This window comes from Pantherophis guttatus, chromosome 6 (assembly GCF_059756535.1).
Source record: "Pantherophis guttatus breed Tessera chromosome 6, ASM5975653v1, whole genome shotgun sequence".
NCBI classification, from domain to species: domain Eukaryota; kingdom Metazoa; phylum Chordata; class Lepidosauria; order Squamata; family Colubridae; genus Pantherophis; species Pantherophis guttatus.
In genome coordinates, this window is record NC_142068.1 from 87,699,569 (window position 1) to 87,715,205 (window position 15,637).

Consider the following 15,637-nt stretch of genomic DNA (forward strand, 5'->3'; position numbering starts at 1 on the left):
AAGGAAGGAAAAGGAAGAAAGGAAAGAAAGGAAGGAAGGAAGGGAGGGAGTAGAGAACAAGGAGATAGAGAAAAAAGAAAGGATACAAAAGTAAGGAAAAGGAAGAGAAAGGGAGAAAAAAGAAACGGAGGGAGGGAGGGAGGAAGGAAGTAGAGAACAAATAAGGAGATAGAGAAAAAAGAAAGGAGATGGAAGGAAGAAAAAGAAAGGAAGGAAGAGAAAGAAAAAAGGGAGGGAGGGAGGGAGGGTGGGAAGAAGGAAGGAAGGAAGGAAGGAAGGAAGGAAGGAAGGAAGGAAGGAAGGAAGGAAAAGACTTTCTAGTAAAAGGGCAAGTGGTATGGGTAATCCAGGAAGACTAATTAACTAAATATAAATTCATCTATAATCTAATGTCAGTTTTTTGTCTGTCTACAGATACCGTCGAAGGCATCTTTTAAAGAAAGAAAAACTGTAGCTCAATTTAGCAGTAGTTAATCTTGTTGTCAGATTTCAACTCTAGGAAAATAAAGTCAGAATTACTCCATATAGTAGCTACACGTAGAATTCTTAGACCTGTTCTTTTTATAACATGGGGTGAGCAAAAGAATTGCCAGTGACAAGCTGCAATAAAGCAACTCCAATTAATTGCCTTGCCTACCATCTTATCATGAAATGGTTCTTCTTTTATGAATTACATTATGCAAGTTAAGCTGTCTTTAGATTTCTTTCCACGGCTGAAGGTTCTTCACTTATCCGTCCTTCAGTTGGCAGACATCTCTTATCATCTTGAAATCTGCTTTCCTACTTTAGTTGCCAATTGCTTTACAGTGTCAAATGCCTCTCTTCCCAGTCACTACAGTCTCCTGATTTTCCTCTGAAGTCATAAGGGTTAAAAACCTAACATAGTTTACAGACTTTCAGGCTGTCTTTGGAGAGGGCTAGAAGGATAGGGAGATTGTTCAACATTTATGTAAAGCCCCTGGGCGAGATCATCCGTGGTTTCGGCGTGAAGTACCACCAGTACGCTGATGACACCCAGCTGTACATCTCCACCCCAGACCACCCCAATGATGCCCTTGAAGTGATGTCCCGGTGTCTGGAGGCAGTGCGGATCTGGATGGGGGGGAACAGGCTCAGGCCCAACCCATCCAAGACCGAGTGGCTGTGGTTTCCGACGACCCGTTATAGTCAGTTGACGCCATCGCTGACTATTGGGGGCGAATCACTGGCCCCCATGGAGAGGGCTCGCAACTTGGACGTCCTCCTGGATTCACGGCTGTCTTTAGAAGAGCACTTGACGGCCGTGACTGGGAGGATCTTTCATCAGGTTCGCCTGATTCGCCAGTTGCATCTCTTTCTGGATCGGGACTCCCTACAGACAGTCACTCATGCCCTCGTCACTTCCCGCTTGGACTACTGCAATGCTCTCTACATGGGGCTCCCCTTGAGGAGCACCCGGAGGCTCCAACTGGCGCAGAGTGCGGCCGCGTGGGTGGTTATGGGAGCAACATGGCGCTCCCTTGTGACACCTCTCCTGCGCAAGCTGCACTGGCTCCCGGTGGTCTTCCAGGTGCGCTTCAAGGTTTTGGTTACCACCTTTAGAGCGCTCCATGGCTTAGGACCTTGTTATTTACGGGACTGCCTACTACCACAAACAGCCTCCCACTGGCCGGTACGCTCTCATAAAGAGGGGCTCCTCCAGGTGCCGTCAGTCAAACAATGTCGACTGGCGGCCCCCAGGGGAAGGGCCTTCTCTGTGAGGGCACCTACTATCTGGAACGAGCTCCCCCAGAGATACGGAGGATCCCAGATCTGCGCACTTTCTGCCGTGCCCTTAAGACCCTCCTATTCCAGCAGGCCGGCCTGGCCCAATTTTCTCCCCTTTCTTTTAAATTTTATAAATTGAAATTTTAATTTGTTTTTAAATTATTGGGAATTTTAATTGTCTCGGGCGAAATTATTTAATTCGGTTTTAATTATGTTTTTTAACTTTTGTATTTACGTGTTTTATTCTGTGCCTGTTCACCGCCCTGAGTCCTTCGGGAGTAGGGCGGTATACAAATCTAATAAAAGATAAAAGATAAAGAAAAGAAAGATACCTCCAGAAATGCTGCTGAGCCTCATGGACTAGGGAGTTAGGAGGAAGACAAAGTTGTATGGACACAAAATAAGTCCTCAGGAATATTTGCATAACAGTTACAGTCAAGAGAGCAAAGGCCCAAATCTCTTACCTCTGTAAAATTGAGGATAGCTGTAGGTGTGATCTTCAATAGGTTGTCCCATCTTTAATGACGGCTGATCTACAGGGATGTTCTCCAATTCTACACCCTGAGCAAGAGGAAACAAATAAGAATAGTGCTCTGGTTGAGCTCATGCATGTTGCACATCCCAGTGTCAGCATCTTCTACATTTTCCACAGATTTCCAAATGTTTTATATTAAGAATACTCTTTCACGAACGAAGGCGAATATACGTATCCCAGGGTAATGTTGAAGGATGCAATCTGGTTCGGTCAAAAAGAAATACCCTTTAATTTACCAATCTCCTGCAGAAACTCCTGCACTGGGCAGAAAGCAGTGGGAGCTATTGGGAGGACATGGCCCACACAGGGATAGACTTGGCATCATTAGGGTGAAATTAAAATGTATCCCAATCAGTGGTGGGCTGCAACCAGTTTAACAACCAATTTGGTGATTGCGCGCTTATGTGCCTAACGCGCTTACACGCAGCGTTCAAAATACAGCAATTTGAAGCTCAGCTGCTTACTTCTAAGGCAGCCTCAGTAAGTAGAACAGCGGAGGCACAGAAATCAGCTATGCTGCACAAATCAGCTGAGCCAGGAAATATAAGACAGGATAGGGTGAGGGTGGATGGGCGGGGCCAACTGATCGTCAGAACTACCAGTTCGCCTGAACCGTGCCAGTCTGCCACTGATCCCAAAACATAACAAACACTTTCCTGCTGCTACACATTAGAAGGAACAACCCTTATCTAGTGTCACTCTATATTTCTGGAAAGTGTTTATGCGTTTATGGTATGAAGTAGAGTTTGAACCACCATCTATGTTGGTTATTCTAAATCACCAAGAGACAGAGACAGAAAAACCACCCAAAGTCAGGGGTGCGCTGCTGGGGGTTCACAGGGGTTCGGGAGAACCTCTAGCTAAGATTCTGTGCAGTTCAGAGAACTCCCAAATCTCACTCCTGGCTGGCCCCACCCACCCTGCCTTGCCCCTCCCAGGAGTCCCCACGTGACCCGTTTTTGATGCAGCTAAATGTAGAGCGTGCATGGAGGCACGGGGAGGGTGAAATACGGGCCTACCGGAAGTTCGGGAAGGGCCTCCAGAAGGCCTCTGGAGCCTGAGGAGTCTGTTTTCACCCTCCTGGAGGCTTGAGGAAAGACTCCGGAACCCAGGGAGGGCAAAAATGCCCCTTACCATGGTGCAGGAGGCCGACTAGGCCACGCCTACCTTGGTCACACCCACCATGGTCACGTCCAGGCAGAGAACCCCTTGCTAAAATTTTTGAAGCCCAACCCTGCCCAAAGTCATAACTAACTAAACTTGGCATGTTTGCAAATTCATTTGCTAGAATTTGGAGAATCAATGCAGTGTTATGGTTAGGGCGCTAGACCAATGGTGGAGAGATCCAGATTCACCTCCATCCTCTGACATGGAACTCATGGGTTCTATGGCATCAAGACTTCTTTCTCAACTCAAGGTATTTCTCAGGACTTTTGCTGTAAGGATTAAAACATAATTACTATAACTGGACTGCAAAAGACGGATGACCATAGAGCCATGATGGCGAACCTATGGCACACATGCCAGAGGTATCACACAGAGCAATCTCTGTGAGCACATGCACCATCGCTAGCTGCTCTTCTGGTTTCTGGCACGTGCATGCACGCTGGCTACCTGGTCTTCGTGTGTGCAGGAGTGCCAGAAACCTGAAGAACCAGCTGGCCAGTGCACATGTGCATGCTCCAGGGTGCACAAAGATGAGCTGGCTGGAAGTTCCACTTCCTTATTTTAATCTTCACTACATAGAAGGAGGTATGGAACATAGGGCCATTTCCTGTTGAAGTGGTAGTATTTTACCATTCCTTGGAAGTTGTGAGTCTTCATCACTGGAGGTTTTTAAGAAGAGATTGGACAGTTACTTGTCTGAAATGGTATAGGGTTCCCTGCCTGAGAAGGAGTTGGACAAGAAGACTTCCAAAATCTCTTCCAACTGAATTGGGTTTGACCCAAGACTGAAAGCTGAAACAGAGGTTTCAAAATGCATACACACACCCACAAAAGCAAGTTTGTACAGGTACTTACCACCACAAAGACCTGCTGATTCAGATGCTTCAAGGCTGCAGAGTTGCTGGCCAGCAATCCACTGGGAATCCCTGCTGGCAATATCACTGCATCCAATTTGGGCACCTGTTCGTAGATCTCCAAACCCATGGTCCCCAGCCCTGATAGATAGATAGCACTATCATCTCTGCAGGCACAAGCAGAAAAACAAAGAGCGATACCGTATGATTTACCTCCCCATTGTAGTCACTTGTTCTCTTAACCCATTTCCTTCTGCCTTTCTTTTTTTGGGGGGAGGGCTCTCTCTGTACAGGTGAGGGCACTGAGGTGATATGTCTCACACCAAAACCTGTTGGGATCAGCTGCAGAGGGTTCTCCAGTTGGAAAGGTGAATACAAAACGTGGGCAAACCCTACTCCCTACTAGCACTGATTTTATAGGCAAGGGGGTCTCCATGCTACCCTGTCAATCACAGCTTCTTTCAATTGTCAGATGTTCAACTTGGTATCAGATTTGATGCTATCAACCCAGCGTCTTCTTTGCTTGCCCCCTTCTTCTTGTTCCACTAACTATCCCTCGCATCATTGCCTTCTCCAATGAATTTGCACCCATGACATGGCCAAACTAACTCAGACGTTGTCTTGTGCTTTTGGTTTCTAGTGATGTGTCTTGTTTTAGATGATTTAACACATCTCTGTTAGTTACTCTGGTTGTCCATGGTATATGCAATGCAGAGGTAGGATGCAGCCGGTTCACACTGGTTCGGGCAAACCAGTAGCGGTGGCTTGCCCTGGCTCCATAATGTGCTATTTAGGCACGTTTTCGAGGGTGGGGGCATGCGTGGAAGGCGTGCGAGTGAGCAAGGTGCATGTGCAAAAGGCTGGTCGCATGTGCGGACAGCACGCTTGGTAAAGGTAAGTGGAACCCACCCCTGATGCAATGATTTATGCCAGCACCACAGTTCAAAGGTGTCAATTCTTCTTCAATCAGCCCTTCTTAGTGTCCAACTCTCACACCCATACATCACTATAGGGAAAACTCTTCTTCTAACTAGCCTGCTTTTTGTATTTATATCAATAGCTTGGCTTTTCCAGAGCTAATTCATGCTAACTACTGCAGTGTGGTGTATGGTTATCCTGTGTTTGATTTCAGGAACTTCTGGAACTGCCATGGTGAACAATTTTGGATCCAATTGTTCCATTTGATTATTACGCTAAGACAATTCTGCACCAGAGGTTCATAGCCTACCAATTTCAGGAGCAGCACAGAAAAAAAAATTAGTTAAACATTAAGTGAGTTGCAAGTTTCATGCAGATGTGTCCAAAGTTTAACATTTTTCCCTCTTCCAAAAAGTGTTTGTTTGATTTTCCAATTTTTCTTCTATGGGCATAAAACCAACACAAAGATGATTAGGGGACTGGAGGCTAAAACATATGAAGGACGCTTACAGGAACTGGGTATGTCTAGTTTAATGAAAAGAAGGACTAGGGAACACATGATAGCAGTCTTCCAATATCTCAGAGGTTGCCACAAAGAAGAGAGAGTCAAACTATTCTCCAAAGCACCTGAGGGTAGAACAAGAAGCAAGGGGTGGAAACTCATCAAGGAGAGAAGCAACTTAGAACTAAGAAGAAATTTCCTGACAGAACAACTAATCAGTGGAACAACTTGCCTGCAGGAGTTGTGAATGCCCCAACACTGGAAATTTTTAAGCAGATGTTGGATAACCATTTGTCTGAAGTGGTGTAGGATTTCCTGCCTAAGCAGGGGGCTGGACTAGAAGACCTCCAAGGTCCCTTCCAACTCTCTTATTCTATTCTATTCTAAACCTTAAGCATGGCATTGGCATAGCAGACAGTAATGTCTTTTTTTGCAACTGCTTTTGCTCTTCCATCTCCTTTCTTGTTCTCTACCTCTTTTCTCCCTCTCCCTCCCTCCCTCTCTCAATCTGTCATTCTCTCCCTCCCTCCCTTTTGCTGCTATCCAAACTGCAAGCAAGAGAAAACTCTGCTATTTTCTCACATTTTCTATCATTCCAGAAAGAGGGTTAAAAAGCAGCTTGGCATAAAAGGTGGCCAGCAATTCACAGGAAACAAGTTTAGTTCATTTTGCACATCAAGCTCAGCTGTGTAATTCTTTCCACTCTGCAGAGCCAAAATCTGAAGCTTTAACTTCCATCTCTGAAGACTTCAATCTTACACTGATTTTTTTTTTAAAAAAGGTCCATTTAAGAGATTATGAATAAATAACAGGAAGAAAGTTTAAGGTCAGGATAAGGTGATCAGAGCTGGAACATGTAACAGACTATTTCCAAAACAAAATTTCTCCTGCTTTAGTGTATGAACTGGGGGTGAAATGGGGAACCTTTTGAAGGCCCCTTGATGACTTGTAAAATTCAACTCCCAGAATTCCTGAGTTGTCTGGCTCCGGAATTCTGGGAGTTGAAGTCCAAAAGTCATAAAAGGGCCATTGTTCCTCACCCCCTGAACTGAAAGATGACAAATTGAGGGGAATTTTGTATAAAACAACCTTTGTTTCATTTGTTCTATCAAATCGATCTAACCAAGCCAAGAACCGGGCAATTATCAGTGTACGTACGGTACAATAAACGTCAGAAAAAATCTCTAGTTCCAAGTTGTCTCAACAGTTTAAGAGTTGCTGATGGGTTGAGTTGCTTTTTCCATTCACAGAGTCACAAAAACAAACGATTTCCTCCTTTTTATACTTTCGAACAAAGGGACTTTTGTACAGCAGCTCCCGAATCCCAACTGGAGCTTTAAAACCGTGTGAGGTTGGGAGGGTAAAACATTAAACTTGTCGCTAAATGCTGGTTTTCACCTTTGCGGGTTAAGAGTGAAGTGTAGAAATGTAACATACATCTTTTATGCGCCCAAAGGTGAACCATGGTTCCATGCAGTTGAAAGAATTTTCATTCACATTTGGTTTAGTCTAGGATCCAAAAATTAAGATGACACATACAGAATCTACATTTTAGTCTGTCTCTTTGTCTCTCTCTGTCTCTCTCCCTCCCTACCTTCCCCCTGTCTCTCCTCTCTCTCCCACTCTCTCTCTCTGTGTATGATTTAGTCTAGGATCTAAATTTTAAGATGACATACCAATATATAGAATCTATATTTTAGGGTGTCTGTCTGTCTGTCTCTCTCTCTCTCTCTCTCCCATTCTGTAGGGCTATATACAGAATTTCTAACATTTAGCAACATAAATTTTGGGTTCAATTGTGGTCGTAAGTCAAGGACTACTGTAGCTTGTCTGGGATGTCTCTCAGGATGATATTTTTGATTTTCCAATCTAGCCAACAATCTAGCCTGCTATTTGTGATGGTCTTCTATCCAAATCCTGATCAGTTCTGAGCCATGTTTAGCTTCTGAGCCCAAAATCAGCTAGATGCTACCATCTGCAGGTAAGAATGAAAACTGCTACTCATGCTCTTGTGTTGTGCTCATTTCAAGTGCGGGTTTTGCGAACACCATCTACAACAGGGGTGTCAAACTCCAGGCCCACAGGCCATATCCGGCCTATGAGGTACTTAGATCTGGTCCATGGGGCCATCCTGGAAACAGCGAAGGACCAGCCCACAGTGCCTCTGCCAGCAAAAATAGACCTCAGCAGGGGTAGGTTGCTGGAGGTTTGCAGGGGTTTGGGAGAACCTCTAGCTAAGATTCTGTGCAGTTCGGAGAACCCCCAAATCCCAATCCTGGCTGGCCCCACCCACCCCACCCCGCCCCTCCCAGGAGTCCCCACGTGGCCCATTTTGGATGCAGGTAAGTGCAGGGCTCAGGGAAGGTGAAAAACGGGCCTACCAGAAGTTCAGGAAATCTGGAAACAGCCTGTTTCTGGCCTCCAGAGGGTCTCTGGAGCCTGGGGAGGCTGTTTTTACCCTCCCGGAGGCTTGAGGAATGCCTTCAGAGCCCGGGGAGGGCAAAAACGCCCCCTCTGCCATGGTGCAGGAGGCTGACTAAGCCACACCCACCATGGTTACACCCACCTAGCAACCGGGCAGAAAACCCCTTGCTAAAATTTTTGAAGCCCACCCCTGGAGCTCAGGGAGGCCGCGCACAACCCAAGCTCCATATTTGCTGTCAGAGGGCTGCAGAAGCTGTCGTGGCTGAAAATGGAGCCTCAGCGAGTGACATTGAACTGGCCATGCCCCCCTGGCCACACCCTCCCTACCCCCCCCCCCCCGAGGTCAAACACAACCCTTCTGCGGCCCTCAATGAAATTGAGTTTGATACCCCGATCTACAAGATAACAACTTACTCTTCGAGGTACAAGTAGTTGTTTTCTTGGGCCAGTCTCTTGGCATGGAGGTGTGAATCTCTGACAGTAGAACCGTAGGAAATGACCATGGCACCGTACTCGCGACACATCTTCACTCGGGTCGGCGGGGTGCAAGCGGACATGATGACAAAGACAGGAATGTGCAGCTCCGAGGCGTGATATGCGACAGCCATGGAGAAGTTGCAATCTGAGGCCACAATCACACCATTTCTTTGCTGGTCCTGGAGAACGTGAACCCACAAATTTAGGACACCGGTTTACTTCCTTGGGAAATGTTGTAAAAAGATAATTAGGGAAGTTGGAAGCCTGTTGTCTTTCAGGCTCACTTAGCTCACTTCTCACAGTTCTATCAAAATTATAGCAAACCATTCATTCACTCTGGGGCTCGTGTTTAACTCTTCTGATTTTCCTACCTCTCTTAAAGACATCAAAAGGTAAAGGACGCCTCGCTCCTTCGCAGTTCCTGTATACTGAAGAAGTTCTTTCTTTAGATATATTTCCATTCCATATTGCTTCGAAAGCCTAGAATACTGAAAACAATGGGACATTATTGAGTAACTTTATTTACTTTTTTTTTTATTTTGATTTATATGCCGCCCTTCTCCAGAGACTCAGGGCGGCTTACAATGCGCTAAGCAATAGCCTTCATACTTTTGTATATTTATACAAAGTCAGTTTATTGCCCCCACAACTGGGTCCTTAATTTACCTACCTTAGAAAGGATGGAAGGCTGAGTCAACCTTGAGCCTTGGCGAGATTCGAACCTGCAGTAATTGCAGGCAGCTGGCCTTAATAACCAGCTTAATAACAGGGTGCCTTAGACCACTGTACTACCAAGGCTCTTTTGCAAACATACAGACGATACAGAGAGTCCTAGAGTTACAACAGTTTGTTTAGTGACCATTCAAAGTTACAACAGCACTGACAAAAGTGGCTTGTGACCGTTTTTCACGCTTACGACCTTTGCAGCATCCTCGTCATCAGGTGAACAATATTCAGATGCTTGGCAATTGACTCACATTTATGACGGTTGTAGTGTCCTTGAGTCATGTGATCCCCTTTTGTGACCTTTTCTTGGCAAACAATGTCAGTGGGGAAGCTAGAGTCACCTAACAACCGTGTTACTAACTTAACAACTGCAATCAATAACTGTTTCAAGAAAAGTCATAAATTGGGCCAACCCTCTTAGGGTCTCCCATACCAACATAAAAAAGAGATAACAGAACTGTTTGGATCAGATTATAGTTTTAGTTTGGAATTGGCAATTGTACAGGTAGTCCTCGATTTACAACAATTCATTTAGTGGCCATTCAAAGTTACGACGACACTGAAAAAGTGACCTACGACCGTTTTTCATGCTTATGACCCTTGTGGCATAATCAAACTCCTAAGTTTATTTCTCAAGCATCTATAAGATAACAGGTAAAAGTATAAACATAATTTGAATACATGAAAAGAGTAAGTAAAAAGGAATATTAGGACAAGGACGGTAGGCACGCTGGTCCACTTATGCACGCCCCTTACAGACCTCTTAGGAAGGAGGTGAAGTCAACAGTAGACAGTCTCAGGTTAAAGTTGTGGGGGTTTGGGGAAGAAACTACAGAGTCAGGTAATGCATTCCAGGCATTGAGCACTTCGTTGCTGAAATCACATTCAGATGCTTGGCAACTGACTCATATTTATGACAGTTGCAGTATCCCGCCGTCATGTGGTCCCCTTTTGTGACCTTCTGACAAGCCAAATCAATGGGGGAAAGCCAGATTCACTTAACAACTGTGTGATTAACTTAACTGCAGTGGAGGCTTTTCAGAAGGGGGTTGGACTAGAAGGACCTCCAAGGTCCCTTTCAACTCTTGTTATTCTGCAATTCGCATTTCTAAAATGGTTCGGAACCTCACTGGCATTGAAAAACAAGCAAAAAACAATACCGTGCAGGGGGTCTTCAGGACTCCATACTGGATCTTGAGTGCTGCAGCGCTGATCTCTTGAATTTTTTTGCAGGTAGTATAAACCGGTTTGCTAATGGCCATCTCTGGGCAGGTGGCAGAATCATTCAGTTTTTCCTCCTCTTGGCTAATTATCTTCATTTCCCATGTCTTCACTCCCCCGTTTAATTCCTCTTCCTCCCCAAAATCTTTCAGCCTCTCCGGGTGGATGGACGATCGTCTTTGCTCAGCCCGGCTGTTTCTTCTTTGCCGATCCTTATGCAAATATAATTCAGAGCTGGCAGATGCCGCTAGCTTTTTGGCTTTACTTCCACCACTCCTAAAGAAAGAGGGAATGAAATGGGTTATGAACGATTCGCCGAGTTGAAAATCCAACTGTGGGACATAGGAGAACATTATCTACTAAGGGCCTAGATTCTCCCTCATGTTCTTCAGCCATTCATTCATCCCAATGCACACACATATACATGCTGGAAGTGAGTCAGTTAGTTGGTTGGAAGTTGTGAGTATTCTATGAGAAAATTATGAAAATCAGGTGCCACAGCTGTAAGTCAATGGATGCATTACATGCAGGCAAGGTAAAAATGTTTTATGAGACCTCCAACAAGAAGGTCATTTTAGATTGTCAGATTTAACAGATTAAATTTAACAGATTAACAGAGTTGGAAGGGACCTTGTAGGTTCTTCTAGTCCAATCCCCACAGAAGCAGGAGATTCTACACTTGTGATAGCGAACCTATGGCACGCTTGTCAGAGGTGGCACTGAGCGCCCTCTTTGTGCCACCTCAGTTCAGTTCTGCTATACATGTGCATGCGCCTCCCGCTAGCCAGCTGGTCTTTGGGTCTCTGCCGTTCAGAGACCTGAAGGGGTGCACGTGGGGGGGGGGCACGCGTGCGCGTGCATTTGGGCACTTGGTCCAGAAAAGGTTAGCCATCAGTGCACTACACCATTTCTGACCAATGACAGTCCAGTCTCTTCTTGAAAGCTTCCAGCAATGAAGCTCCCACCACTTCTGATTGTTGATCTAGTTTTCATTTTAGGTTGTTGATCTAGTTCTCATGTCTTCAGTTTCCAGTGCTTCAGGAACTTCATGGTCTGAAGTTCTCCTTGAAGTTTATAGGTTCCTTTTAGAGACCAGAAAGGTTACAGCTAAGGTGAGGTTGTTAACATTTTTTACTTTTTCTGCTCAGTTCCTTTGACCCGTGTTTGAAGTGGACGGGGGAAAACTTGCAAAAAAAGCAAAGTTTTGAGGACCACATCTCTGCAACATCTGGTCTTTATGGGCAGGTTTGGGGAATGTGAAGCTGTAGCAGAAAATGTAATGGATCCTTTAGGGTTTAAGACCACTCCCATATGAAGACCTAGGGATATTGTAATGTTACTATTATACTGCTTTATCCTCATTGTTAATGAGGGTGGGAAATTTGCCAACCTGAAAAGCACTGTAACCAGTGGTGGGTTTCAAAATTTTTTACTACTGGTTCTGTGGGTATGGCTTGGTGAGTGTGGCATGGCTTGGTAGGCGTGGCTTGGTGGGCGTGGCAGGGGAATGATACTGTAAAATCTCCATTCTCTCCCCAATCCAAGGGAAGGTTACTGCAAAATCCCCATTTCCTCCCGATCAGCTGGGACTTGGGAGGCAGAGAATAGAATGGGGTGGGGCCAGTCAGAATTTTTACTACCGGTTCTCCAAACTACTCATAATTTCCGCTACCGGTTCTCTAGAACTGGTCAGAACCTGCTGAAACCCATCTCTACGCTGGTCCCTTGTATATGAAGGTTCATGGTGGAGCTTCCTTACCTCAGAAGTTTCAGAATTCCAGTGTGGTTGCATTTGAGTGCAAGATCTCAAAAATCTTCCAGTGTGGAATTCTCAAATTCAGACTAAATCATTTAGAATCGCCATCTGGTAAGCAAGCACTGACTGGTGCTCTCATGATGTAGCGTCACCCACCTCTGGTAGGCGTGTATTTTCTTCACTACCTTACAGTCTACCCCCAAACAACACAATGCTCCAGGAAGTTCTGTCATCACCACACGTTAAGTTTCAGTTAAGTTGATTTATTGTTCATGCCTACACATAAGACTCTAGTCAACTAACGCAGGGGTCCTCAAACTTTTTAAACAGGAGGCCAATTCACGGTCCCTCAGACTGTTGGGGGGCCAGACCGGCTGGATGGGTGTGGCTAGGTGGTCATGTGACTGGGTAGGCATGGCCAATTTAGCAGTCCATTAAACAATACTCACAAATTAAACTTTAATTTCCTGGGGGTGGAAAGCAGCTTAGTGAAGGGATGTGGCTGCCTTGGGGGGTGGGTGAGGGACTTTTGTTTCCATCTCTCTCTCTCTCTCTCCCCTCTCTCCCCCCCTCTCTCTCTCTCCCTCCCTCTCTCTCCCCTCCCCCCTCTCTCTCCCCCTCCCCCCTCTCTCTCTTTCTCTTCCTCCCCCCTCTCTCTCCCTCCCTCCTTCTCTCTCTCTCTCTCTGCTGGGGAGCATCCTCGGTCTCCAGAACCAGTCTGCCTCCCAAAAACGGGCCCGTTTTTGGCCTCCTGTGGCCTCCGCATATCCCATATTTGGCCTCCTTGGCCTCAAGAAGGCAGGTGGGGGCCAGCGGGTAGGCGGGGCTATGTGGGCAGGGCAGCCTCGTGGTCCCACACGGGTCGAATTAATGGCTTCGGCAGACTGTATACGGCCCGTGGGCCACAGTTTGAGGAACCCTGAATTAACATTTCACTAGATAAATTGGAACTAGATGAGAGTCAACAGAATTCAAGAGAGGTTGAACTTAGACCGCTAGTAGGAACGTAATGACTCCAAGCTGATTCCTCTTTAGACTCCAACCCCAGGTTCTGCCTGCCATTTCTCCTCCAATAATCTTGGGCAATTCCTTTCTCGGTGGCTACATGGCAAGAAGGTTTCTAAGCAAGAATACTGAAAGGTCTAACCTCTTCCTGGCCAAGTACAACCAGCTTCAGACTTGATCGTCCAGGTAGGATACAGACTGCCGTATACACTGCTCATCTTTGTTTTATTTATGGCCTTCCTTCCGCTGAACTGAATTAATATTTAATATGGATTCAGAATCTTGTATTTTTCAATAAAGGCTAATAGTGGAATCCTGCGTATCTTTTTAAAAAAAACATGTTCAACAGAGCTCATTGCAAAATCACAATCCTAGTTCTTGTTTACAGGCGTAGCTTTTAAATGTTATATGGAACAGTTTTTTTTTAAAAAAAATTAATTGACCCCCAAACACACACACACACACACACAAATACACACCGATGCGTGTTTGCATTCTAATTTTAGTGGGTTTAATAAGACAAGCAATGGGATTTAAAAACCTACTTTTTTGCAAATAACATCTTTCCAGAGCTAGGGACGAAAATGGAGAAAAGCTGTTATATAAAAAGAATAACAACCACCACAACAAAAGAATAATAAAAACATAACAAACGGAGGAAACCAAACGGTTTCATTTTACAAAACTAAATTAACAGTCATTCATCTTCTCCTGGTATAAACCCAATAGTGGGTTGCTCCCGGTTCGCACCAGTTCTATAGAACCAGTAGTTAAACCGGCGGGAGGCTCCACCCACCGATCCTGATGTCACCAAAACACTTCTGCACATGCGCAGAAGAGTGCATGCATGAGCGATACAAGCAAACCGGTAGTAAAGGTAAGTATAACCCATCCCTGTATAAACCTAACACAAGAGTATTCTCAAGGCACGACTGCAATGGAGCTTGAAATTTCCGTGGCTAAGGGAGACATTAAGTGCATTTTGTTCCATTTTATGACCTCTCTTGCCTCAGTTGTGAAGTGAATCACTGAAGCAGGTAAGTTAGTCACAGGGTTGTTAAGTGAATCTAGCTTCCCTGTGGACTTTGCTTGTCAGAAGGTCGCAAAAAGGGATCATGTGACCTCAGAACACTGCAACCGTCATAAGTACATGCCAGTTGCCAGGCCTCTGAATTTTGTTCACATGACCATGGGGATGCTGTGATATGCTGTGATATATGCACTTTGTCTGAAGGGGTGTAGGGTTTCCTGCCTAAGCAGGGGGCTGGACTAGAAGACCTCCAAGGTCCCTTCCAACTCCTATTCTATTCTGTTCTGTTCTGTTCTGTTCTATTCAATTCAGAATAGAGCTGGAAGGGACCTTGGAGGTCTTCTAGTCCAGCCCCCTGCTCATGCAGGAGATCTTATACCAGAGGTCTTCAAACGTGGCAGCTCCAAGACCCGTGGACCCCAACTTCCAGAATTCTCCAGCCAGCCAGCTAGTATGTTCTGTTCTGTTCTGTTCTGTTCTGTTCTGTTCTGTTCTACTCTGCTCTGCTCTGCTCTGCTCTACTCTACTCTACTCTACTCTACTCTACTCTACTCTACTCTACTCTACTCTACTCTATTCTATTCTATTCTATTCTATTCTATTCTATATAACTGTGAAAAATGGTCTGAAGTTACTTTTTTCAGGGATGGTGTAACTTTGAATGGTCCCTAAACAAACTGTTGTAAGATGAACAATTAATTGCCTTTGGGGAGAAAAATCATGCCATTATCTTCCTTTTCTTTCTATAATCAAATAATAGTAAAAGCTTTTTTTTTTTTAAGTCAGTAATTCGATAGTGAAGAAGTCCTAGGGCAGTTAATACATTATTTCTTCATCTTATTTTACTAATTTTTCTAATGCTTTCCAGAGCTTCTCCTCCTTTAAGCAAAAGGAACTTCTCTGCTGGTTCAGTTCATTTTATTGCTTTCAGTCTTGACATTTGGAACATATTTCTCTCTCTTAACAGATGAAATTAGGTCATAGTTATTCCTATTTTGTATGAGTTGTTATGGGATGTAATGTTTGCTGGTATTTTCTTAATTAAAGAAAATTGTTATTGTTCAATGACAATTGTCATTGTTTTATAATGTTATCAGAACTGTTGCTTTGCTAGATGCTAAATGTATAGAGAAGGTATAAATGCATTTTATAATGTGAGAAAGGATTAGAACTACCATAGTCAGTCAATAAGTTGTCAGCAAGCTCCCCTTGCTGAGTATAACTTATTTATGATTTCTATTGTAGAATCATAAACATCAGATTAGAACTTTGGTGC

General features: G+C 44.7%; 1 protein-coding gene across 4 annotated transcripts in view; it reads right to left on the minus strand.

Moving 5' to 3' along the window:
* Positions 1-15,637, minus strand: part of LOC117669190 (uncharacterized) — a 36,823-nt gene that overhangs the window by 19,932 nt on the left and 1,254 nt on the right. For 2 of the 4 annotated variants that reach the window (XM_034423437.2, XM_060693701.2), the window contains exons 2-7: positions 13,877-13,903; positions 10,510-10,846; positions 8,995-9,111; positions 8,561-8,802; positions 4,304-4,469; positions 2,211-2,307 (exon numbers count right to left, since the gene is read on the minus strand). In XM_034423437.2, the coding sequence (XP_034279328.1) occupies positions 2,211-2,307; positions 4,304-4,469; positions 8,561-8,802; positions 8,995-9,111; positions 10,510-10,846; positions 13,877-13,903 (986 nt within the window). The remainder of the gene's footprint in view (positions 1-2,210; positions 2,308-4,303; positions 4,470-8,560; positions 8,803-8,994; positions 9,112-10,509; positions 10,847-13,876; positions 13,904-15,637) is intronic. The other 2 variants (XM_034423438.2, XM_087871871.1) reach the window with 1 other exon arrangement.